This window comes from Papio anubis, chromosome 15 (genome assembly GCF_008728515.1).
Source record: "Papio anubis isolate 15944 chromosome 15, Panubis1.0, whole genome shotgun sequence".
Classification (NCBI taxonomy): domain Eukaryota; kingdom Metazoa; phylum Chordata; class Mammalia; order Primates; family Cercopithecidae; genus Papio; species Papio anubis.
Window position 1 is genome coordinate 16334539 of NC_044990.1, and position 25926 is coordinate 16360464.

Here is a 25926-nt window from a genome sequence, read left to right on the forward strand (position 1 = left end):
TTGGCGTCTCCTTTGGTCAAGTTACAGAGCAGAGTCTCCAGGCCTGGGGATGAGAGTTCCTCCTTTGCCTTTGTCTCTGGCTAAGCTCAGGGATATTTCTCTTCAGGGGCTCAGGATGATTTTCATGGGTTGAGGCAAGGAGAAGCCTACTTCTAGGAAATGCAAGATATTGGGGAAGCTGATTGTCTACCTCAGATATCAGTTTTTTCAGTGCAGGAACCATGAGCTGGGAGAAATTGTTTATATTCTTGGTGCCAGGCAGATTGAAGGGAAGGGCACCTGGATATGGAAATATGATGGAGTCTTGCTTTGTCACCAGTCTGGAGTGCAGTGATCTTGGCACACTGCAACTTCGTTCTCCCAGGTTCGAGCCATTCCCCGGCCTCACCTTCCTGAGTAGCTGGGATTACAGGTGTGAGCCATGGTGCCTGGCCGGAAATACGATTCTTTTACCATGTGCCAGGAGTTTTTCATTTCTCTGCGATCCCTGGAAAGGGCTTTGCCTCCTATCTGGGTCCTGGGATATTTCTGGTGATAATCCTGACACTGTATATTTGGGTTTGGTTTGCCATGGTGGGGAGTAAAGCCAGCGTGTCTCAAGGCTCCATTTTGGAGCCAGAACTCTCTTAACTTGTAGGGCTAATTTAAAGTAGATGTATTAAGTGACTACATGTGTATGGCAATAGAGTGTAAGAAACCAGAGATGAATAAAGCACATTTTTGCCCTTAAATGGCTTATAGTCCAAAAGGTGGATTGCCAAGATCATGAATGACTACACATGAAGGCAAAATACAAAAGAAAACACGGGAAGTGCTGTAAGTGTGTTAATTGAGTACAGGGGAGAAGGAGATAATACTGTACGAAGGAAAGAAGCCAGAACAGCCCTCTTACAGAGAATAGGGTATTACGTGGGACATGAAGCAATCATAGGATTTGGACAAGGGGAGGTGCACAGGTGTTCCAGACGATTGGAATAGGATGAGCACATATGCTAGGGTTAGAAAGTGAGAGGCACATTATGGAGACTTCTGGCAGGATAGTTGCAAAGTCTTTGCTATTGGGAATATACAGATGAGATTGTAGTGGGAAGTTAGCATGGACTGTTAATGTAGAATTTTAGATGGCACATGAATCCGGTGGTTACTAGGCACTTGGGGATTTTGACTAGTTGAGTGACATGTGATGAAAGTTTAATTTCATTGATAGTCATCTAGCAGCAGCATCAGGTGGGAATGAGACTTCCTAGCTTCTGGTGGTGGCTGTTAATTCTTGGAGGTCTTTGGCTTTCAGGTGCCTATCTGCAATCTCATATGGTGTTTTTCTCGGGTCTTGGTCTTGACATGGCCATGTTCTTACAATGACCCTATTCCAGTATAATCTCACCTTAACTAAGTATGTCTGCAATAATCTTACTTCCAAATAAGGTCACAATCTAAGTATGGGTGGTTAGGACTTCAACCTATCTCTTTTGAAGGGGCACAGAATTCAACTCGTAATATATGTACTCTTTGCAATAAACATCACAACAATTTTTGGCAATTAGTGACACCATTGAATATTATACAATAGAACTACCATCAATGATATTTAGGATATTCATATACTTTTTGTTGGGTAAAGGTCAGTTGAGCTTCAAAGGGATTTGTTACCGTAAGAGAAGATATTTTTTCTTATAATTATCACTGGAAAAGACCAAGAACAGGATAAATGAACAATTTGTGTTTAAAAGTAATATAATGAAAGCCATTTCATTAAAAAATACCTAAGTGGGTACTGAGCTTTAATACCTAAGACAATAGGTATTTAATTTTCTTTCAAGCCATTTGCATATTAACTTTGACAAAGTAATCTGCATTGACTAGGTGTTATCTAAAAATAATAACTTAGGTAGAATTATAGCATGGTAGACCTGTGTTAGGAATAAAAAATTTCTCAGTGAATGAGTGTACAATACCACATAGAAATTTCTGGAACTTGGCCGGGCGTGGTGGTTCACGCCTGTAATCCCAGCACTTTGGGAGGCTGAGGAGGGTGGAGCACAAGGTCAGGAGCTCAAGACCATTCTGGCTAACATGGTGAAACCCTGTCTGTACTAAAAATATACAAAAAAAAATTAGCCGGGCATAGTGGCGGCCGCCTGTAGTCCCAGCTACTCAGGAGGCTGAGGTGGGAGAATGGTGTGAACCCAGGAGGTGGAGCTTGCAGTGAGCCGAGATAGCTTGGGCAAGAGAATGAGACTCCATCTCAGAAATAAAAAAAAAAAAAAAAGAAAGAAATTTCTGGAACTTGCATTTTGCAGCTTTTTTTTTTTTTTTTTTTAAACTAGATTGGTTGTGAGTTGTGTTTAAGACAGAAAAAATGGACTATATGACAAATCAAGGACTTTTCTTCCTTAACTGAGTGTCTAGGAAAAATATTTTGGAAGAAGTGCTCTTTAAGTTGACACTTTCCTTTGCAAACTACATCAGAAGTCAATAGACTGTGTGGAATATTCCTTGGCAAGGTAGCTTTAAAGGAGAAGATGGGGGCATACCTGTGTGCCACATTAGCATAATTCACAGTTTGCAGGTTCCTCCTGATCTGTTAGGACAAGACAATGGCAGCGTTTGGATCAGAGAACTCATGTTAAGGAGAAAGACCATCTAGTGAAAAACCGCTGCTGCTGCAAGGAAACTCTGGGATTTCAATAGAAGTGTCAGGTTCCTTTAGAGCAGGGAAGATTTTGCAGCTAGAAAAGAGAGGTCTCTGGAGAGTGAGCTGTGACATTTTCTCACTCTTATCTCCAGTTCTCTCCAGGTCCACTATGTAGAATGTCACGCTCACTTCATGTAGCTAGTCCCTGCTGTCAATTTTCAGTGCTGTTTTCTCTCATTTCCACTCTGGTTTTGGTCTAGCAGTGAATTTTAAGCCCATGAATTATGCCTTTTAGTCTTTGCTTTGCTCCTTGAATTCCTTAAGCCATGCATCTTGCTGTGTTCTTCTCCTTTCACGAAAACTAAAAAGGCAAGGGGCATTCTGCGATGTGATCCCTTTACAAAATTTGCAGTTTGACTTCTTTGCAGATGGATCTACATATTGTTCTCTATAAACAGTCTTTCTCTACCCTTATAGCATACATCTGCTTACTGTTTTTCATGAACACATTTTCTAAGCATATCAAAATAATTCATGTGAAATGTCTGAATGTTGTATCATCAAACCAAATATTCAGGAACTCACTCTTGAAATACCAAGAATATCAAGCAATTAATTTCTATATATCCCCAACGGGGAAATAAAGTTTCATCAAAAGGCCCTGCCAACAAATCTTGCAGCAGTAATTTAGGAAATCTGGAGATCCTCATGGATGAAAGTTGTCATATCTGTAAGATTTGTCATTAGGCCTACTGAGTGTCCTAAAGATTAGGGAGCAATACATTTTGACAAATTGCCACTATAAATGAAGTCTGAGAGGCATGTACTATGAGCATTTTTTCTTTAGTGATGATAGCTGTTGCTAATCTATTCACAGTTTCTAATTCATTTGCAGTGACTTAACTGGGCATATTTCTGTGGCAACTAGTCAGGCTCGAATATTCCACCTGTATCTCAGGGCTGAGTGATGCTCAGTGATCTGCCAGAGATCATCATGCCTCCTGTTCTTCTCACCATGTGCTTGAGAGAAAACCAAAAAGTGGAAGACATAAAACTAAGGAAGTTAAAAAACATTTATGATTTTATTGAAAGAGCTAGTATTTTTTTTGGTCTGGTACACTAACATATAAATGTAAACATTTCATTTAGAAACCTAGTCTGTGGCATTAAATATGTTTCACATTAATTAAATGCTTTGGGGAAGTACTGTATTATAATAGCATCTTTGTACTTGAATTAAATGGATCGGGACTTTTGGAGCAACAGCAGGAAACCTGGTTTTGTTTTAGTTTAAATAGCTCAGATCTACTATGTACTCACACAAATTAAAGATTCAAAAACTTCAAAACAAATTGTGGTAAACACCAATGCTGTCTTGAATAGAATTGTCCAGTTAAAGTTATAAACTGGAAATGCTTGTTAAAATGGAGACTCCTGACAATTCTTGTATGCTATAAAATTTGAGAACAAATGCTTTAATAACAAGAAGGGTATTTGCTGATAAAATGAGGTTAAACAAAACACTTGACAAGAAGCAATATCAAAAAAACACAAGTTAGAGTGTGTTTCTTATTTGGGTAGGCTGCTTTCATGGTTTTTTTAATAGTCCAGAGATGAAGCATCTCTCAATAATGGGTTTGCTTTCTATCACAAATGTTGTGCTCAATAATAAAGCATTTCTGCTCCACTTACGTGTTCTCCCACAAAGCAGTAAAGTGAAAGATTAATTTACCTGGAACTCCCAAACACCCATTAAATGCAGTCCAGAGTTACAAAGAAATATGAGTTAATGAGTTTTCAGAGCTAGTTGTATCAGTATTACTAGGAGGCCGTAAATAGCACGATAAGATCATCAATAATGGGCTCCTAGAGAGTGGCCAGTGTAGCAACCCTGAAGAGCACTGGTTTCCCAGGCATTTCCTGGGAACGTGAATGGAATGAGCACCAGGGTGACGTTTACGCAAAGGCTGGGTGACGAGTGTCAGCAAGTGAACTACAAATGGGAAGGTTACAGAAAAATACTTCAAAGGATGAATTCACTTGCAGTGTGGCTTTAATTTTCTGCTTCAAAAATGCAGCATAAAGATAAGCAGGTTGAGGATAAGGGCAGAAGGTAAACCAGCCTGCTAAACAAGGGATTCTGGATACAGGCGTCTAAGGGACAGCTGAAAACAATGATGATAGGATTTGCAAAGGCTGCTGAGAACAATCAAAAGACACAACAGGGAAGGTACTGCTGCATGCTCACCAGACTTCTCAGGGAAGTAAGAGAGGGCAATGGAAAGCAGTTTGAGCTGGAAAACGGAAGACCCGGCATGTTTCCCCTGCTCTGTCTCTAAGAGACCCTCAGACAATGGGCAAAGTAAACAGGTTCTCTTTTAAAAGAAAAGGTTGAGCTAAATGATACATAAGATCCCTTTGGGGTATAATGGTATATTCTAAGCCATGTGCTGGTTTCACAAAGTGACTGTTACTGTTCCTTAAATGTCACCTTTTAATTAATAGCTATTTGTGTATCTCATTGTCTTTGTATGTACACCTAATAAACTGTCAGGAGGATTAACCAAGTTGAAATCAATTCACAAAAAAATTACTTTTCATATCACTTTCTCAGTTAACCCCTCTTTTAATAATACAACCATCTTAATTTATATCTCATTTATCTTATACATTTATTTATTTATTGTTTGAGACGGAATCTCGCTCTGTCACCAGGCTGGAGTGCAGTGGTGCGATCTCGGCTCACTGCAACGTCCATCTCCCGGGTTCAAGCGATTCTTCTGCCTCAGCCTCCTGAGTAGTTGGGACTACAAGTGCCCACCACCACGCCCAGCTAATTTTTGTATTTTCAGTAGAGACAGGGTTTCACCATGTTAGCCAGGATGGTCTCTACCTCTTGACCTTATGATCCCAAAGTGCTAGGATTACAGGTGTGAGCCACCGCACCTAGTCTTTCTTATACTTTTATAAGCAAGAACTTCTTTGTAAATTATACTTATTTATTTTCATATAAACAAAAAATGTATAAAACTCAACTAAGAGTAGGCATCCGAAAATCATATGTTCTTTTCATTCTGGAAATGCAGTATGGAGAAAGAGTAAATTTAGACAGCATTGATGTTGATTGGACTGGTGCCTGCCCAAGGCTCTAGATTGGTGGAAAAGAGAGACATGACTCAGAATATTTTCCCCTTTGGCATAAATTCCCAAAGCATCCAAATACTCATTGTTGAATGTTAGTAAAATATTAAGAGTGAAAAAAAAGAGGAATGGTTTGAGATTCTGATTAGTTTCAAATTATTTTGCTGTGCATCAGCTTGGAGCAAAAAACTCAAATATAGAGATAGACATATAAGAGAAATGTGTGGGTTCCTTTTGAGACTAGTAATATATAGCAAATAAAACTGTTTAACTCTGAGAATGAATCACTACTTTAATAGAAAAGCCAAATGACTGAGAGCTCCTCTTTGCTTCTAAAGAATGATGGCAACATAATCCTTTCCATGAATCAAAAGTGAGAGGATAGGAGGGAGGGTCGGAAGTCAAGCTTTTGGTCTGGTTCTCCATTCGTTTTGTTGGCAGTACAGATAGATTGCTTAAAACATCAGAGCAGGACCCTGTGTTTTGTTACAAGTTTCCTGTTATCTTAAAAACCAAGATTCTCTCTGCCATTGCCTAAAATTAAAATATGAAATACATATTTCTTTGGTGAGTAGGCTTTTTCTTTTTTGACCCAGAAGCTCTTTTTAAATCAGAATACTCTTATGAAAGGTAGTATATTATGACAGCATTAATCATCGCTATCTTTTCTGAGATCGATTAAAAAATGCTTATAAATTTAAGGATGAGATGGTACAAAGGATAAGTATGTTTGATCTAGAAAGCTGGAGTCTGGCTTCCTTGAAATCTTGTCCTGTTTACCTCAAGGGAAGCATTAATTATGTCTTGCATTTTTCCCATAGCCTTTTGCATGTGACTGCACGATAATGTTAAATATATTACATAACATATCTGTTTTTATTTCTGCATCTCTCACATTAAAATTGGTGCCCTCAAAGATGGAACCCATGCCTTCGTACCTCTTGCCGCTCCTCAAATTCTAGTTCAGTTATGGCAAGGGGAACACATGCAGTAATTGCTTATTAAATCTAAGCTATTACATTTATTCTAAAACTTTTAACACAAAAGTCAAATATTTGGAGGAAAATAATTTCCCTCCCTTCTAAGGTCAGTGTTAAAGTTCATAAATTAGTATGAGGATGGCAGGATAAGGCTTTGTCACAACCTGACTTTGGTTTCTAAGGTCAGATAAGTTCACAAACTGTAGTCCCTCAAATCTATGGGTAATAGTTTATAGGAAAGAATATAACTGCATCTCCTAATCACCTCTTTGTAACATTCACTTGCCAGTCAATTTCTCTAATTAGAGTTGTTACTGAGATGAGAGGAAAATTAATGCCACTGTCAGTAGGAGAAAGCTCCATTTGGTGCTGATGACAATGCCTGGTAGGCAATGAAGTGAAAGAGTGGGAAGGGTTTCTTAGGGCATAGCAGTCACACACCATGTCAAATAAAATTGAAAACAAATTAATATTTTTTATTTTTAATTAATCTCAAATATTACTTGGGTAATCCTAATATAACAACATTTTCAAATACTTCCAAAGCAATTTTCCTGAGAAGATCAAAGTGACTAATGAGTATCAGTGTGTTAATTCCCAAAACATCACTATGAGAATTTTCAAAATTAGAACGCAAAGGGAGGAAGGCGTGAAGAATGATTTGTCTTATGTCAATGGTATGGCTGGACCAAAAGCTTAATGTGATGTATCTTCTGCTGGAATTGCTTGAAACCTTGACTTCTAAAATGAGGAAAGGGAAATATCATCTTCCAGTTTACCACGAGCATGGTTCTGAGCAGTCTCTCTCTCTCTCTCTCTCTCTCTTTGTGTGTATATATATATATGTATATTTAGATGCCTAACTTCTTGGCATCTAATATGATAGGGAGTAGACGCAACATATTGAGTAATTAAACATGTTCTGGAATCACAGTTGACAGTTGGCACAGCATATTTAAGTTATAATATTCAGTCAATCATTTAATTGAGAATTCTTATCAAGCATAAAATGCTCCATGTAAGGACCTATGTTAGGCACGAGGAATTTGAGGTCACTAAAACACATGCCCTGCCCTCATGGAGCATACAATCCAGAGGGGGAAACAGACAATGAGGAATAAATGCCACAAATAACCTGCTGTCACATTCTGCAAAGACCTAGAAGTCAAGGTACTAAGACAGAGTATGCTAGTTCCCCATCCTTGGCTAGCAGAACTTGAGGGCTGTGTGAAGAGCGGAACTTCTATGAAAATAGCAGTGACTGCCCTTGATGCAGGAAATGCACTTGTGAAGAAATCCTAGTTAATCAGACACTGCCTTGGTCATGGGAGATGTGCTATAAATGTTCATGACATGCAGTCAGTAAGAACAAAAAGGCTAAAGACCTGAACATGTTCATTAAAGACTACAAATATATTCAAATACACAATTTAGAAAAAGAGTAATACTAACATGCTGTGTTCTTACCCCTATTGTTCCAAAACTTTCTGGTTTTCTTCTCATCTGTTTCTTGCACAAGTGTGTCCAGATCCATTTGATCAGGTACCAGAGAGACTTGGGGCTCGGGATGACATTGAAGGGAGTAGGCAGAGTACCTCCTTCTTCAAAATAACTCATCCAAAGCTTTGTTCGTGCAAATTTCCATTCTATATCTGCATGGTCCTGAACAGGAGAACATGACAACTGATGACAGGTTCCTTAATTAATAAGGTACCATAAATTTCACAGACAGCCTGTAACCCGACTTCAAGCGACTCTTGGAACATTAATTAAATTGCTTCTAAAACCACCACTGACTCCCAGAGATAGTCATCTAAACATTTCAGATGGTGGCTTAACCTAGAGTAGTCACAGGTCTTGTGTCACTTCTCATACTTCCTTCTTCAGTGAAACAGACATCTAAAATAATTCCACGTGAAAAAGACTGCGGTAATTAGTTATGACTTGAAGATTAGCCTGCATCTTCTGCACTGTAGGCTCACGTTAGTGCAGTTCCATTTGATTCAGAAATAGACTTTCTGTCTTAACCAAAGTCTTGTATTCCTGTTTCGATTAATGTTACCTCCACAGATGCTCATGGCTTAGCCTTCAGTGTTGCCAGGAGAAGTCTTATTGGATATGTTTTCATGTGAATATTATTGCCCACCTTTGGCCAACGGAAATAAACACAGAAAGAAGTTCCCCTAATAAATGTAGAATTGGGCTTCTCTGACATACCATGGAATCTTGACCTAACTTTGGACAGATTTCACCGAAGAGCAGTATGGCCAGTGGTTGCCCACAATCCTGAGGCTATCCCCTTCATGTATTACCCACTCCACTTTATTAACCTCCTGGGGAAACTTTGGAACATTTGTGGCAATTAGATTTGGGGCGGCCAGTCTCTTCTTAGAAATGTAGCCATATATCTGATTTAAGCAGAAAATCTGAGAGGTAGGAGGTGGTAGAGACTGGGCATACATTCATCTTAAGAATTCAGAATAGTTCATTGTAACCAGTTAATATCATAAACACGAACTCATATTTTACAGTAGGAGAATAATCTTCAACTATGTTTCATTTTGATATTCCCAAATTGCTGTATGCTGATGAATAAGTTATACATACATTTCTACTCTGCGCAACATGGGTTTTAATCCAGATACTGGACAGATTGTGCTTTGAACAAGAATCACCAGAGCTACAAATTGCATGGCCTTATTGTTGCTAAGCGAATGTTTGATAAATGGGAATACAGAAGCTGCAGTTTCTCTCCCTTTTCCCCTCCTCTTTCTTTCCTTTCTTATTTCTCCCTCCTTTCCTTTCTGTTTCTTTCTAAACAAGCTTATCGGTTCTGGCTGATTATGCTGCATTGATAAAGAGAATTGTATATATTGTTTCCTGCAGGCATAGAGAATGGGACACAGTAGATCTGGCTCAAGGAGATAAAAAGGCAATCACTTAGATAAAGCATTGGCCTGTGAATAGCTCCTTCTGATTCTCTGATTCCCAGGGAGTCTCAGATTATGTTATCTTATTGCAATCACTAAGCAAGTGCTTTCTTTGTTCATGATTTAGGATTTTAAGAGGGTCTATAACATAGTCTATAGTGCTTAGAAAATCTGGAGATACAAAGTTCTAAGCTGGTGATGACTAGATCCACCTTCCACTACTCACCTTCTAACTCCTAGTCAACATTTGAAACTCGGCTTAAGAATCCTCTCTACTCAGAAGCCTGCTCTGCCTCCCATCAGTCCTGAGCTGCCTCCTATTTCCAACCCCAGTCAAGGTCCCCTCTTCCATACTTTCATGACATCCTCAAATTTCTTTTCTCAATATTGAAATTATTTATCGATTCTTTATCTCTACTATATCATTTTGTTGTCGTTGTTGAAAACGGGACTTTTTAATTCTTTGTATCCCTAAAATTAAGCATATGTCTGGTATATAGTTGGTTCACTATAAATATTTAATCAATGAACAAATGAGTGAATGGAAAACAGGCTTTAGTTGAGGCCTACATAACTGCTTCTGCCTTTCAACAGTTAAATTTTCCTCGGTTTTCAAGGTTTAACTATGACTCTGAGTTACAGTTAGCAAGAAAAAAAGAGACAGAAATAAAAGAAAGAATGTAAAAGATAAAGGAAGAAAGATAAAGAAAGGAAGAAAGAAAGGTAAAAGATAAGAAAGAAAGAAAAAAGAAAGAAAGGGAAGAAAGAAAAGAAAAAGAAAGGGAAGGAAGGGAGGAAGGAAGGAAGGAGGAGGGAAGGAGGAAGAAGGAAGGAAGGAAGGAAGGAAGGAAGGAAGGAAGGAAGGAAGGAAGGAAGGAAGGACCGACTGACCCAAGGACCCAAGGACCCAGAGTATATTCTGCTATTCTGGAACAGGGGAAAGCAATGCTTGGCATCTTCATGCCTCAAGGAGGCTTCATGCATGGAGACCTGGAATCACACCTGTCTCAGGTGCTTAATGCCTGTTTTATTCTCCATACTCTTAGGGTTTGGGCTAAGTAGAAATAGAGAGTTGAAGATGATTCTCATCTCTGTAATGAAGTTACCTAGAAAAGCACACCTCACAAAGAAGCAATAAAAAAAAGTCATAATATTCTTAGTGTTTTCTTCTTGATGAAATTGGGACATTTAATGTTTTAAAAGATCCAGGCCAGGCGCAGTGGCTCACGCCTGTAATCCCAGCACTTTGGGAGGCCGAGACGGGCGGATCACGAGGTCAGGAGATCGAGACCATCCTGGCTAACACGGTGAAACCCCGTCTCTACTAAAAAAAATACAAAGAATTAGCCGGGCGAGGTGGCAGGCGCTTGTAGTCCCAGCTACTCAGGAGGCTGAGGCAGGAGAATGGTGTGAACCCGGGAGGCGGAGCTTGCAGTGAGCTGAGATTGCGCCACAGTACTCCAGCCTGGGCCACAGAGCGAGACTCCGTCTCACAAAAAAAAAAAAAAAAAAAAAAAAAAAAAAAATCCAAATTGCTGGCAGCTTCCTTGTATCTAGCTTGATAATTAAAGGACTTCTAATTTGTTGTTGTTGCTGATGTTCTGGAAAACAGAACCCACATTTTGGCAATATGTTAATTAGGAGAATATAGAACTTCTGACACAAAAATTTAGAGTCTATAAAAATTTCAGATCATGAGATGCTTAAATGAAATCCAAAGTATCCACAAATTCGGACATTAACCTCCAAATCCTAGGACCTACCTATTTCCAGAGGAATTATTTATGCATTTGGAATACTTTAGCCTGTGAATCGGTAAATAAAAACCATCTATTTTCATGTTCTATGCAGTTTTTCGTCAGTGATGAGTTTCTTATGAGAAAAATGTGCCCCTTAAAGACAGCTGAAGTAAAATTCAGAGTTTTGCTTGACAAAAACACAGTAATAACTCTTCAGAGATTTAACCATAGATTCAAAGGTATAATGTAATGTAGTTATTTATGAAGAAAATGGGAAAACTATAATTATGCTTATAAAATGCTACTTGTCTAAGGTATAAATATGAAAGACTTAACTATATTTCATTCCACTAAGGGTTCTGATTTGCTGCTATTGCTAGTGGTCAGAGACGTATATCACTAGTATGTAAGTTCAAGCAGATCAGTTCAAGCTTTGTCCTTCTTGTGCATTGCTGTATTTCTGGTGCCCAGAACAGTACTGGGCAACACAGTATGTACCAAGTAATTATGTGTTGAATGAATAAGTAAATAATGTATGCTAAGTTGTTTCGATTCCAGAGTTTCAAAAAAAAAATGTATTGTATTGTGTATTATCCTACAGAATTTAATACTACTTCTCTGAATACATTGCCTTCCCTGAGTTTTAAGAAATTGAAAATCCTATGGCTTCTCTCCTCCCCAGACTCCTCTCTGGGTTATCTTTTGTATCTTCCCCTACAGGAATGACTTTGCTTATGTGAGGGTGGCAGGTTAAATGGACTGACAGGAGGCAAAACCTATTGTTCACTGCACAGAGATGAGCTGCTTGTTTGTAAGTCAGATCTCAGCTACTATTTCCCATAGCCAGTGACTGCCTGGCAAAATGGATTTGGTTTATCTTTGTAATCATGTGTAACATGACAAAATCAGATTAACTTATAGCTACATATAGGGTGCTACTGCTCAGAAATTTCAAATTAACCATTGATAATTCTTATCTGTCTCATCAATGGCTAATTATAGATTTTATTTATGATGGTAAGAAGATTGGAGTATAGCTGACAACAACAGATTCTAGAGGAAATATTGAATTAAAATAAAGCTGGTCAACTTACAGCAATCAGTTGGTAAGAATTATTCATCATAGCTATTAACATGTTGAGTAGAACAACCAGAGAGATGACATTGTATGTCCCAAACATGGTGGCACCAACAAACTCAGTAAATTCGTGCTGTGCTTTGACATTGGTCACATATAAATTGATGAGTCCAAATATTGACCAAAACAGGGACTGCAGTGTCTCAAATAACCTGTAATAAAGATAAAATGATACTAATAGCTATATTAATGGAATAATTATACATAAGATATAACAAACTTGGCGTTATTATATATAAAATTAACTTAAACATTAATATCAACAGTAAAATAACCTTTTAGGACAATTATAAAATTAAATGATAAAAAGAGTGAAAGAAAACTGTTTTCCTCAAACTAGTAGAAATGGTGTACTTAAATTTCCCAAGAGCTTTGAAAGCTAAATTTAGTTTCTTAGGGCAGAGAGAGGCAAATGTGGCATGGGTACTGAGTTAGGAATGGTTTTTACTTTCTCAAATGGTTGGGAAAAAAAATCAAAAGAGTGATATTTTGTGACATGAAAATTATGTAAAATTTACATCTCCATATCCATAAATAAAATTGTATTGAAACGCATCCATTCTCATTCATTTATTCATTCCCTATAGCTTTGTTTGTGCTACAATGGCAGAAGAAAGTAGTTACAGCAGAGAACATATGGCTCAGAAAACCAAAAATATTTACTATCTGTTCCTTTTCATAGAACATTTGTCATTCTCTGTCCTAGGGCACTAAGTCATCACTAAGAAATAAAAGATCCCAAATTTTAGGCCTTAAAAAAGTCTGTTCTTTTACTGATTTTGCTTTGGTTGTAGGAGAATTGAGAACATTATAATTATTACAGATTTCCATGTTTACAACTAAAATTGGACATCTTGTAAGATGGCAGAGTCTCAGAATGCTTAGATAATAAAATTTGGTGGGTTTTTGTTTTTTTGGTATTTCAAGGAACATTTTATTTATTGTAGCCAATGAATGAGCTCTGGCTATTTTATTGAAAATAAATAACTTGCTCCAAAAAATGAAATAAGCTGAGGAGTATCTGAACCCAAATGGAGAATTGTTTGTTTCAAAGAGACCACAATAATACACTAATACAGTGTAAAAAACGATAATAGAGCTTTCATACTTCTTGATAAATCATTAAAATGAGACTATTTAAATTACAAAAATAAAACGAAAACCTTCTCATACCGGGCATGATGACTAAGGGGGTAGGATTTCTGTCTGTCGGGAGATTAGCATTAGATTGGAATGGTGTTGCAGAACCAAGTCAATTATGGCTTCTGGCAACTCTCAGCCCCAGTAGCATTGTCCCCTGTATGCCCTTTTACGGAAAGATAGTCCTTGTGTAAGACTCTGGAGCTCCTCAGCCGATGCCTCTGTGGATTAAGTCAATCATGGTCAAGTGACCCAAGGACAGACAATTCATATAAGGCCAGTGGCCTGTGGCATGTACTAAGGCAAAAATGATCAGAATTCCCCTCTAGACAAGTTTGCCTTAAAAATATCAAGATAATTGCCCAAAGGGGTTGAGATGGCAGGGGTTATGATGTGGAGTCAGAGTCACTGGAATGACAGGATGCCAAGGGTCTGAGACAGCACAAACTAAGAAACAGAGAATTGAGGATGAATAAGCCAGACAATAAGTAAACTCGGAATAAGGATGAAGTAGCTGACTCACTTTAATGCTGACACACAGAGTAACAATCCCATGGCCCAGCACTATGTCAACTCCGGCTCTTCCTAAAGCTGGGGCTTGCTCTAGGTTCTGCCCTTGCAAAGATAAACCCTTACTCAGAAGATTGAAGGGCTATAATTCTGTGCATGATTTTTATAGCAAAATGCCTGTTACTTGAAATAAGCCATGAATTCTGATGCATATAACCAGGAGATTCTAACTAAATATGCCTAATTGGCATTCAGGATGGAAATTGCTTTTTTAAAAAGGTAAAAAATTTTGTATTTTTAATTGAGCAACTAGTTTTAAGATAAAAGATTAACTATTTATTTTCTAGAGCTGTAAAACGATGGAACAACAGATTACTGTGAAGCAGAAAGAGCACTGATCTGATCAACTTTAGCCAAACTGTGATCCTTAAATGGAATGCTGTGCATTCATTCTTAGAGGAAAACCCAGATGCCAGATTCCAACAATATTAGAGAGAATTAAGTCTGGCTCATCGGCCCTAGACAAAGGCCACTAAAGCCACTCTTTGAAAGTTTCTCAGGAAAAAGTAAATTTGGCCCATGGCCATGAATTCTTTATTTTTAGTAACTTTAAAGACAATTCTAAAATTAATCACAGTGTCCTTTGGATTTAATGTGAAATAATTGTATTCTTTCTTTCCAAATAGTGTATTTTCTCATTGTGAGTATACACATAAAAATCAGCTGGTTTTCCTGACATGAATAGCAATTTAAGGAAAGTTATAAGTTAAATATTATAAGTTATAAAATATATTGTGTAAAATGTTACCACATAAATCCCGTTACAGGTTCTTTTTCAAATAAAAACAATGATGCAGAATAAACGGCTTATTTTGAATAGTATACATTTGCTCCTGTCTAAATACTAACTACTAATCTTAGGAAATATTAGTAAACACTTTTGCAAAATATTTATTGATGTTTAAAAAAAATTAAAGGGGAAAATTCTAAATAAAGTGACATTTCATGATTACTTATGGATTCTTTCTTTCTTTGATTTTCCTTCTTTCAGTGGAATAAGTCAATGGTGAGGATTAAAGACTAGTTCCACTTAACTAAAATGTATTTACTTCTCAGAGGAATTAAGACCCTGGTCTTAAAGTGTTTCTGAGTGAATTGTTCAGATAATAGGTGGGTTTTTAAAAAAATCGGTCTGGGTTAACATTTCAAAGCCATTGCTTTCAGAAATGTTTTTATCATTATTAATTCCCAAATCTATTGAGACCAACATTGCCCATAAATTGAAGGATCCTTACTTAAAGCATCACATCTCAGAATGCCTTTATGTGACTAATATTTTTCTTGTTCTGTGGTAAGATATGAACTGAAAACTCTCCAAGATAATGCTACAATTTAATTAAGTGACATTTAGTACAAAACTTGGGTCAAAGACTAAATCCTAACAGTCTGTATGGGTGGACCGAGGTCCTGCCTTCCTAATGATAACATTTTGTCTCTTGCTTTGAATGTATTGCTCAACATCTACTTTATATAATTAGCTTGTTTCCCTGATTATATATTTACAGCCAGAAAAATTGAATGTGTAAAATGTAATATATTCCACCGTTGAAGTTTTCCTCTATCCCATGGGACTAAAACAATGAGCAAACATAAATTAATAAAAATTCATCTGAATATTTTATCTTTAGCTTATAAGCAAAAATGTAATATTAAAATAATGTATGACTCCAACTGGCCAATTACAATCATTAGGAATACAGCTCCAACAAATATAAAAGGGCTTTGCTTAATGAGACAATACCTGTCACAAAGCCTGTGCCCCTCTCTTCGTAAGAGAGTACCTTGCCAGGGGCTAATAGCTTAAAATTGCACATAGAGTAGTTTCAACAACTAAATGCTATGTATCTTTTGGTAACATGCAGTTCTTCTCAGGGTATTGAGAGAATAACCTGGAAAGGAGCAGAAGGAAGTATCTGTTCACTGGTAGGAAACTGCATGAAGTCACATAGAAGACATGGATCACAGCCTGACACTGGGTGTTCGCAGCTAGGGAGAAGATCAGAAAAGGCCCCTAGAAAAGACCTCCTGGAAAAGGTATATCTGAGGTAGGATTTGGAAAAAAAGAATGCCATATGGAAGGACAGAATAAGGACATTCTCGAATAAGAGAAGAAAATACATATTTGGAGATTTACATTTATAATCCATCAGGAAATATTGAAGAGTAAAGTATTGCTGGGGGATTGAAAGATGAGACAAGATAAGGAAGTGATACAGAGGATGTTCGTCTCCTTCAAATACCATGTTGAAATGTAATCCCTGATGTTGAAAGTGGGGCGTAGAAGGATGTGTTTGAGTGATGGTGGTGGATCATGGGTTGCTCACAAAAGGCTTAGTGTCATTCTAGGAGCAATTAGTGAGTTCTCACAAGATCTGATTGTTGAAAAGACCTCTACACCTCCCTCCCTTGCTTCCTTCCTCTTTCCCCCTGTGATTGCCTGCTTCCCACTTCCCTTAGCCTTTCACTGTGAATGGAAGCTTCCTGAGGCCCTCCCCAGAAGCAGATGTTGATGCTGTGCTTCTTATAGAGTGTGCAGAGCCATGAACCAAATAAACCTCTTTTCTTTGTAAATTACCCAGTCTCAGGTATTTCTTCATTGCAACAAAAATGGACTAAGACAGGAGGCAGGGGACAGACAGATCAATGAATGATCTAAAACGTCAAGCTAAAGAATGTGGCAGTATCCTGTAAGCAATAGGGAAACCATTTTGGCACTTTAAACAGAGGACCCTCAGATTTTGGTTTAGAAATATAACTCAGGAAGCAAGATGGAAGACATGAAATAAGGCAGACACCAGGGGCAGGGGTACTTAGATTTGGGCATGAGTGGAGAGCAAGGGGAAGACGGTGCCAAGATAATAAGAGTGGGAACAGACATTTGTTGACTGACTACACATGGAAGAGATGAGAAGAAGGTAAGATCTAGAATAAGATATACATTTTTGATGTAAGTTTCTGGGTGGATTGTGGTCATGTTGACTAAGAAAAGGAATTAAGCAGGAGGAAGAATACGTTTTAGAGAGACTATGATAAATTCTCTTTGATTGAATGTAAGTCTTCAAGATGCATGTAAAGAGAAGTGTCTAATAGACAGATGAATATATTGTGCAATCCAAGGATAGAAATTGGTGTTAGTAATATAAATATGGAAGTCATGTCGTAGACATATAGAGCCAGTTCCAAAAGCATAGATGAGTTTTCATAGGGGTACTGTTAAAAGGGTCTCAGGTTAGTATGCTAAGACATACCACTATTTAAAAGCAGTAATGAAAATAAAAAATTATCAGAGTAAAGTTAGGGTTAGGGTTAAAGTGAGAAAGGCTAGAGAAGTAAGATTTGAAGTGAAAAGGGTAATAATATGAAAGTTAAAAGGGGACAAGATTTCCAAAAAGGGAAGCATTAAACAGGGTCAAATGAAGCAGACACATTAAGTAAAACGTGAGCAGATAAATGTCCATAGTTAATGGTGATAAGAAGGCTCTAGATGATAATTTTTAGGGCAGTTTTAGTGGAATGATGGAAGCAGAAGCCAAATTGTAATTGGATGAAGTCTGAGTGAGAGGTGAGAAAATAACATATCTTGCATAGGCTTATTTTAGGGTTACTTGGATGAAAGAAATGAGAGAAACAGGAGTGGTAGCTAATGGGAAATACTGGGTTCAAAATTTCTACAAACTTTGAACCTGAGTGGAAGGAATAATAGAGATGAAACCTTATGAGTGGTATGTGAGAGATAATCCTCTACCATTGCCAATCATGACAATAATAAGAGTAGCTACCATTTTTGATGACATTGTATGACATGCACTGTGTTAGGTACTTTATATGAATTATTTTATTTTTAACCTTCACATAGAATAAGGTCTCAGAAATAGTGGGTAGTTTTTAATTTATGAATCATACAGAATTACAAAAAGAAAATTAAAGACCAAAGAAAGCACTGAAGTAAGATGTAGAGCAGGGGCCCCGACGGTATCACTATATACCCTGTGACAGTGACTGATGTCTGTTTTGCTTAAACAGAGTCATCAAGGGATAGGTGACTTATGTCTAGGACCTCCTGCTTCCTAATGGTAAGGGCTATTGATATATACTTTAATTTTTCAATATCTTGAAGCAAAAACTAACTTGTGGCTTGCAGATTTATATTCTATTATTTAGAAAAAATAAGTGCAATAACTGATTTATTTGGGTTGAATGATATAGGCCTATAGTATTTAAGATATGTAATTATATGTTGCTTCTCATGACAATAGAGGAAACCATTGGTATAGACAAACGAAAGTAATACATAATCCCAATAATCCAATATATTTGATTTTGGAATAGAATTTATATTAAGTATTTTACATCTTATTTGTCTGGCCATAATCTCCTTTGATTTATGTTATGATTAGTTTGTAATATGTTATTACTTACAAAGAAACCAATACTAGGGACAAGGAAATTCCTAGGAATTTTAGGAGATCATAAATCATGACAGTGTTAGGTATAACCTATTGATTGCAGAGGAATCAGATAGGTGAGAAGGGTTGGGTCTGGGAACCAGAGCTTTTCCCGCAAAATAAAGAGCACCTAGGAGTTAACACAGTTTTAAATGCTGTGTGGAAGTTCTTTCTGGAAGGCAAAGGAGGAAGTCAGAAGGATATGGCAACAGGAACAGATGGGGTGGTTTTGGCAAGCAGTTTGCACCAGGTTATGCAGCGTAAAGTAAGAAGAAAGTTGTGAAAGAGCATTCACAAGGGTTCTCCATCAGAAATCCAGGAGACCAGCTGGCAGACAAAGACGGTTAGAGCAGAACTCTCATTTATGAAGGAAGAGGTTGGTGGGATCTGACCATTGTAAATCTCTAATCCAGGTTTCCCTGGCCGAGTTGCAAGTCAAGAACCACAAATGAGACGGGGGTGGGGGAGTGGGTGGGGGAGGAAGAGAAGTTCAGATATCAAAACTGAGATGCCATCCTAGGCCATGCTAGTTATGAGGATGTTTTTGCAAGGGATTTCATTGAATTCCTTCTGCCCAGGGTCAGAAGAGAGCAGTGGGAAGATGTCAAGACTGAGTGAACCAGTCAGGTCAAGAAACTGCTGCTTAGGAATACAGGATCAAGATGGAGCTGGAAGGCCGGTGAAGTGGCTCACGCCTGTAATCCCAACACTTTGGGAGGCTGAGGCAGGTAGATCCCTTGAGGTTAGGAGTTCAAGACTCAGCCATGGCCAACATGGTGAAACCACATCTCTACTAAAAATAAAAAAATTAGCCAGGTGTGGTGGTGGGTGCCTGTAGCCCCAGCTACTCCGGAGGCTGAAGCAGGAGAATCACTTGAACCCTGCAGGCAGAAGTTGCAGTGAGCCGAGATCACACCACTGCACTCCAGCCTGGGTGACTGAGCAAAACTCTGTCCAAAAAAAAAAAAAAAAAAGTGTTTTATTTAAGATCCATGGATGTATCAAATCTATTTCTGAAAACAATGAGGTATCAATGGCTGACATTTAAAAATTATGTGCAAATAAGAAGATGATGAATAATTAAAATGAAGTTTTAAATATTGGGGCTAAGATAAAACAGATGTAGAATTAAATCAACAAGAGCATTTTAGCTGTAAGTGAATTTGCTCATGTGATATTGAATTTTTCTTACTTGAGAAATTACCATCCTCTCTTATAGTATACATGATTCTATGATGGCTCATGAATAAGGTATGACTTTTAAAGTCACCTACAAAATGACTGTGTATTCAAATGTGGTTACTGTGTGGAGGAATATCACTTCACTTATTAATTCACCTACTAGTTAACCGTCTGTTTGTCACAGTGGGAAGGAAATGGGACAGATATATAGAGGAATAGCCTATGAGAGCTGTGTGACCATCAAACACAGTGCCCATGAAGCTGTGTGCTGTTAGCAACGCCTGTTATGAGAATAACTGAAGAGAGTTGACAATAGACAGTGTCTATTGCTCATTCAGCTGTAAGGGCACAGAGAGTGTTGTGTGCATGGCAATAATGGCTAGATTAGTCTTAGATTTCCATTTGCACTATTTTTAGATGCTTAAGTTTTTGTGTAGGAAACTAGAGAATGAAAGAGATACGTAAATGGACTTTAGTACCTGGGAAACACATAAGGAAACATTGAAACCTACTTGAATTTTCCAACATGAGTGGTTTTACATATGTTCTATCTTTTAATGTACTTGTAAGCTTTCGTAGTACCTAGGTTACCTTTTTCGATTCTACGTCTAAAAAAATAGTATCTGTTGCTTTCTTTTTCATGAAGTCATTTACAAGAAAAGATGATTTTACTAAAATTTAAAATAAATGTGCCAGGTATTCTTTTTCCTGTCGGTAGTTTTCATTTCTATTTAAAGCCACATGAATTCTGTTTTCTGCATTAAGCATAATTTTAATTCCCCATTTTCTTTATAACCATTTGTCATAGGTTTTTCAAGTTTGTGATGTGGTGCACTCTAAATGCTGTACAACAGTACCAGTAGAAATGTCTATCAGACTTACGTCGAAAATGCATTATTCTGCTTTTCACATCGTATGCCTTTGCAGGTCAACCCTTTCGTTTCTTCATAATAGAAGTACAATTGATTTAGGCCATTTGCAAATGCTAGCAACACAAGGCAGTATATGAATAGAAACTTCAAAATGTCCAGGAGCATTCTTCCCAGAGAGATTTGCAGAGGTCCCAGATGAGAATTTGCAGTAAACAGTGAGATCAGACGCAGAGAACTGAAGATGTTTGCAATAGCAAATAAAGCCTCTGCCACCAGAGTGGGATGCCACATGTCCCATGATTCTCGTGGATTAAGGGCACTGTACTGGAGAAAACAGAAACAAAGGGAAAGTAAAACCAACACACGCATATAAATATATCAAGGTCAGACCCAGAAGGTAAACTATTAAATTTTGAACAAAATAATTGATGACCTTGTTTTTGATTTTTGAACACACTTGCCAATTCTAGAGGAACACATGTAGGATACAAATTACATACAAATGAGTAGAAGTGGTGGTCTGTTGCTATGGAAACAAATGACCAATATGGGCAAAACCCATCAGTTCTTCCTCTGCTATGTCCTAAATGTAAATACAACCTAACTTACAAATCATCCCGGCAGTCATTGAATTGCTAATTTTTTACATTTAATATATAGGAAATATAACATTTATCTGAATGTTCCTTAAGTAGGTAAAATATGTGATTTGAGAAAAAAATTGCTACCTTAAACTTTGACCAGCAATTATTTAAAAAGTAAGCAGGTTAATTAAAATGTCAGATTTGAATTATCCTGATGTTGAAACATACAAAGAGCAAAATAAAATTTACCTGTGTACTATCGAGGTAAATTTGTATCCTTTTTTTTTTTTTTAAAGGGTCGAAGCCGGGCATGGTGGCTCATGCCTGTGATCCCAGCACTTTGGGAGGCTGAAGCGGGCAGATTACCTGAGGTCAGGAGTTTGAGACCAGCCTGACCAACACGGAGAAACCCCGTCTCTACTAAAATACAAAAAAAAGCCAGGCATGGTGGCAGGAACCTGTAATCCCAGCTATTGGGGAGGCTGAGGCAGGAGAATTGCTTGAACCCAGGAGATGGAGGTTGTGGTGAGCCAAGATCACGCCACTGCACTCCAGCCTGGGCAATAAGAGCAAAACTCCATCTCAAAAAAAAAAAAAAGGGTCGAATATCCTTTTTGAAATATTGCAGTATGAAAATCCGTAATTAAATCTGTATTAGAACTGAACAATAAACTGAATTATTTGCTTCATACACATCACTGAAAAATATATCTAGACAACCAAGATATTTTTCCAATGAAAAGAAAGTTAGTGCTACTCTGTGTTCCACAGAATGTTTTTTATTCTTTTTATAGCACATTTTACATCAAAGACCTTTACAAATGTGAATCAATTAATTCTCCTTGAAACTAATAGATAGTATTTTTTAATCTCTCTGGGGAGAAAATGTATTATAGGCTCCTGATCTTATTCAACACTCAGACTCTTGCTTGACTGGTGGTGTAAAACAATCAAGTTTGAACTAGAAGAAAATTATTTTCTATTTTTAAATCCCGATAAATGTTCTTGAACATTCCCACACATAGCTTCCGTATAAAATAGCTAATTACTGAAGATGTAAAAAAAAAGCTAAGATGTTTTTCTCTTTCATTATGACAAGTGTCAGAGTGAAAGTTAGATACTAAACATTACCTAATTCTCTGCTCTTAGTCTCACTATGTATGACGCCACCTTTTCCTTCAAACACCAAGATCACATTCTCCTTCCTTTCCTCACTTCCCTCTTAAAGACACTCACATTTAAGTCCATAAATAGTGATAGCTGTCCCCCTATAATTGATAGCTAATTCTATCAACTATAGAATCAGCTCATAAATATTTATAGTTGAGGAATATCCCCCTATGTTGATGGCTAATTCAATTTCTCTTCCTTTAACCTAATATAGCTCAGGACTGTATTTCAAGATATACAAAAAATGAAACAAGAAGTATTCTTAAGAATGCAATCATTTTCTTGAACTTCTTACAACATTTAATACAATGCCCTGAATATCGTGGGTGCTCAAGAAATATTTTCTCCTGTCAAGTATTCCTAGTCCAGTGAGGCAGACAGGCACAACTAATTATAATAAAAATGCTCTAAGAGATTAACACAAAGTGCGGTGGGAATAGGGAAGAGGAAGTGATGAATTCTGTCTGGGGCTCCTGAGGCTAGGAATGGATAGAGATGATGTGTTGTCAAAGGTTTAAAAGTCCTTCAAATCTAGGAAAGATGCTATGCAGTGCTTTAGGTTTCACATCCAGGTCAGGTGGGATGTGGACCCATCATCACATTATGACTGGGTCAAGCTCTATTACGGACCTACTGTGAAAAGAGCCCTTCTTGGTAAATTATCTCAGCTGAGACAAAAAAAAAAAAAAATCCTAAGAGGAAGGTTTTCCATTTTTACAGATTCTGCGCCATTGTGATTATTTAACTTGATTTCATAGTCTAGCACCTCTAGTCACGGCCAGGAAAAAGTGCTACATGAATATATTCACTTTATACAAGGTCAAAGCTTTAGGCAAAACATTGCTGGCATCTGGGTTAAAGGATGTTTGAGTGGCAAAGAACCATTGGAAGTTAAAGATGGGGAACTCCTGAGACACTTAGGATCATCCTCCCAGAAACTATGTGCTTACACTCAGAATAATAAACCTAGGGACTTGTGCCTCCCCAGAGACCATTTATTTACTTTAGTTGAAGTCTTTCTCTTTTCTTCTCCAGGGGAAAGAGAGGCAGCTGGCTCAGCTGCACGGTATGAGTTCTGAGACACATATTTTCCAACCTCCTCTCCTGGGGTACAACCCCTGTATACACAGGGTACGGCTGGCTACTAGGTCCCCCACTGGGGACTGGGGGATGGGGAACCGATGCTAAGTTTGCTATGTAAGTAAATAATTTATCTGTTCTCTGATCCAAAAAACCTCATATCCTGTCACGGATTAAGAGATATAAATATGAAGCAATTATCTCTTGATTTTATTCTAAGTTTTGCTTTTTGAAATTTTTATCCCATCCTTCACATAGACATTTTCTTAAGTTTTTTTTTCTTTTTTTTTTTTTTTTTTTTTTTTTTTTTTTGAGACGGAGTCTTGCTTTGTCGCCCAGGCTGGAGTGCGGTGACGCGATCTCGGCTCACTGCAAGCTCCGCCTCCCGGGTTCCCGCCATTCTCCTGCCTCAGCCTCCCGAGTAGCTGGGACTACAGGCGCCGCTACCTCGCCCGTAGTCATCATTTAACAAAGTGATTGTTATAATGCTGACAAATTGTAACATTCTTTGAATTTGTAGCAAATAATTGTAATTCTTCAGTCAACGAATTTTCCACGCCTATTCTTAGGAATTAAAATATTAATTTGAATTTTTTAAAAATGTCTTTGGCTCTGCTATTTAAGAGCAATTTACAAAACCTACCTTCACTTTTCATCTTTGCATGTTTGTCTTTGAGTGGCCTCTTCTCAGTCTCTTTTGGAAGTTCCTCAATCTCACCTGCCCCTTAGAAGTTGAGTTCACTTTTCAAGCCTCCTCTCTTCTCATTCTACACATTCTCCCTGGGTGTTTTCCAGGATTTCAACTCTCAGTGATTATTCTCAACTCTACATCTCCAGCTGAGACTTCTCACCTAACAGCCCTATTCTGCATTGTACTGTCTGGTTGACTTTTCCACTTGGATATCTCACAGGCATCTCAAACTCACAGACTGAAAGTGTAACTCATCACCTTTGCATCCTCAAACTCTTTCTCTATTTACCCCTTCTGATCTTATGAATGGCAACAGGTCACCAAGTCAGAATTTGTGGTTCATCCTAGAATCTTTTCATCTAAAATTCCAGCATCTAAATCCAAATTTTATGTAGGTTGCTTCCTTCTCTTCATCAGTACCCTCACTGTTTTAAAATAGTACCTCTTATTTCTCAGATATAACTGTAGCACCTTCCTCACTGCTCTCCCTGCCTGAAGTCTTATGTCCTCCATCATCTATGTATCTCCTCAAGAATCTTGTTTTTTGAGACGTAGTCTCACTCTGTCGCCCAGGCTGGAGTGCAGTCCCACAATCTAGGCTCACTGCAACCTCCGTCTCCTGGATTCAAGCACTTCTCCTACCTCAGCCTCCTGAGTAGCTGTGATTATAGGCATCCACCACCATGCCCAGCCAAGTTTTACATTTTTAGTAGAGATGGGGTTTCACCACATTGGCCAGGCTGGTCTTGAACTCCTGACCTCAGGTGATCTGCCCGCCTGGGCCTCACAAAGTGCTGGGATTACAGGCATGAGCCACCGCGCCCAGCCCTCCTCCAGAATCTTTTAAAGGAGCCAACCAGACCATGTCACATATTATTTAATGTTCTTCAATCACAACATTGTCCTTGAGATGACCTTCTGGTTTTTCAACATGCTACATAAAGCCTCTGTGTTCTGACTTCTTTTAAAGATTTAACTGCCATTTGGCCCTAATTAGACACCTAATGTTTTGGCTCAAACTTTCAATACTGATAATTCCTCAGATTAGTTACACATTCTTACCAAAATGCTTTTCCATGAACATTGTACCATTTTTCTAGAACGAATTTAAATTCCAATTATTTTGTTATTCATTCATCAAGTATACATGAGTGTGCCTGCTCTGTGTCAGGCACTATCTTCAGGGTTCATGGTAGTGATCAAGGAAGATGCCATATGAGTTTACAACATGGTGAAGTCTTACATTAATCAAGCCGTGCTAATCCTTTACTCCAACTGCAGATGCATGGACACTAGGATCCTGCTGATCAGAGCTGACAGCTCCGTGTTGTAAAGTAATCCTTTAGAAAGAAATCAAGAACTACTTTAAACACACATAGGTTTTCTCGGATCATTAATTCCTGTATTCCTCCTTCTTTCAATTATTTGTTTTCAGTCTGTACGTACCCTAGTTCGGTTTTGCCCCAAGCCTTTATTTCCAATCAGATTCCTTTGAAAGAGAATTGCTTATTTTGCAGACTTGTATAATAGAGAGGTACCTTTGGATTACTTGTCAGATTCTTATGCGGGGAGCTCTGTCTACGGCATTTTTAGGTGCTGGACATCTCGTAGAGTGCTTTGTATACGATA

At 37.9% G+C, this 25926-nt stretch overlaps 1 protein-coding gene across 1 annotated transcript in view; it reads right to left on the reverse strand.

Annotated features, from left to right (window-relative positions):
* The window catches only part of TRPC4 (transient receptor potential cation channel subfamily C member 4), a 228693-nt gene that overhangs the window by 8789 nt on the left and 193978 nt on the right, over window positions 1-25926 (reverse strand). The window contains exons 6-8 of the mRNA XM_017951196.3: window positions 20783-21096; window positions 12520-12715; window positions 8224-8418 (exon numbers count right to left, since the gene is read on the reverse strand). Of these exons, the coding sequence (XP_017806685.1) occupies window positions 8224-8418; window positions 12520-12715; window positions 20783-21096 (705 nt within the window). The remainder of the gene's footprint in view (window positions 1-8223; window positions 8419-12519; window positions 12716-20782; window positions 21097-25926) is intronic.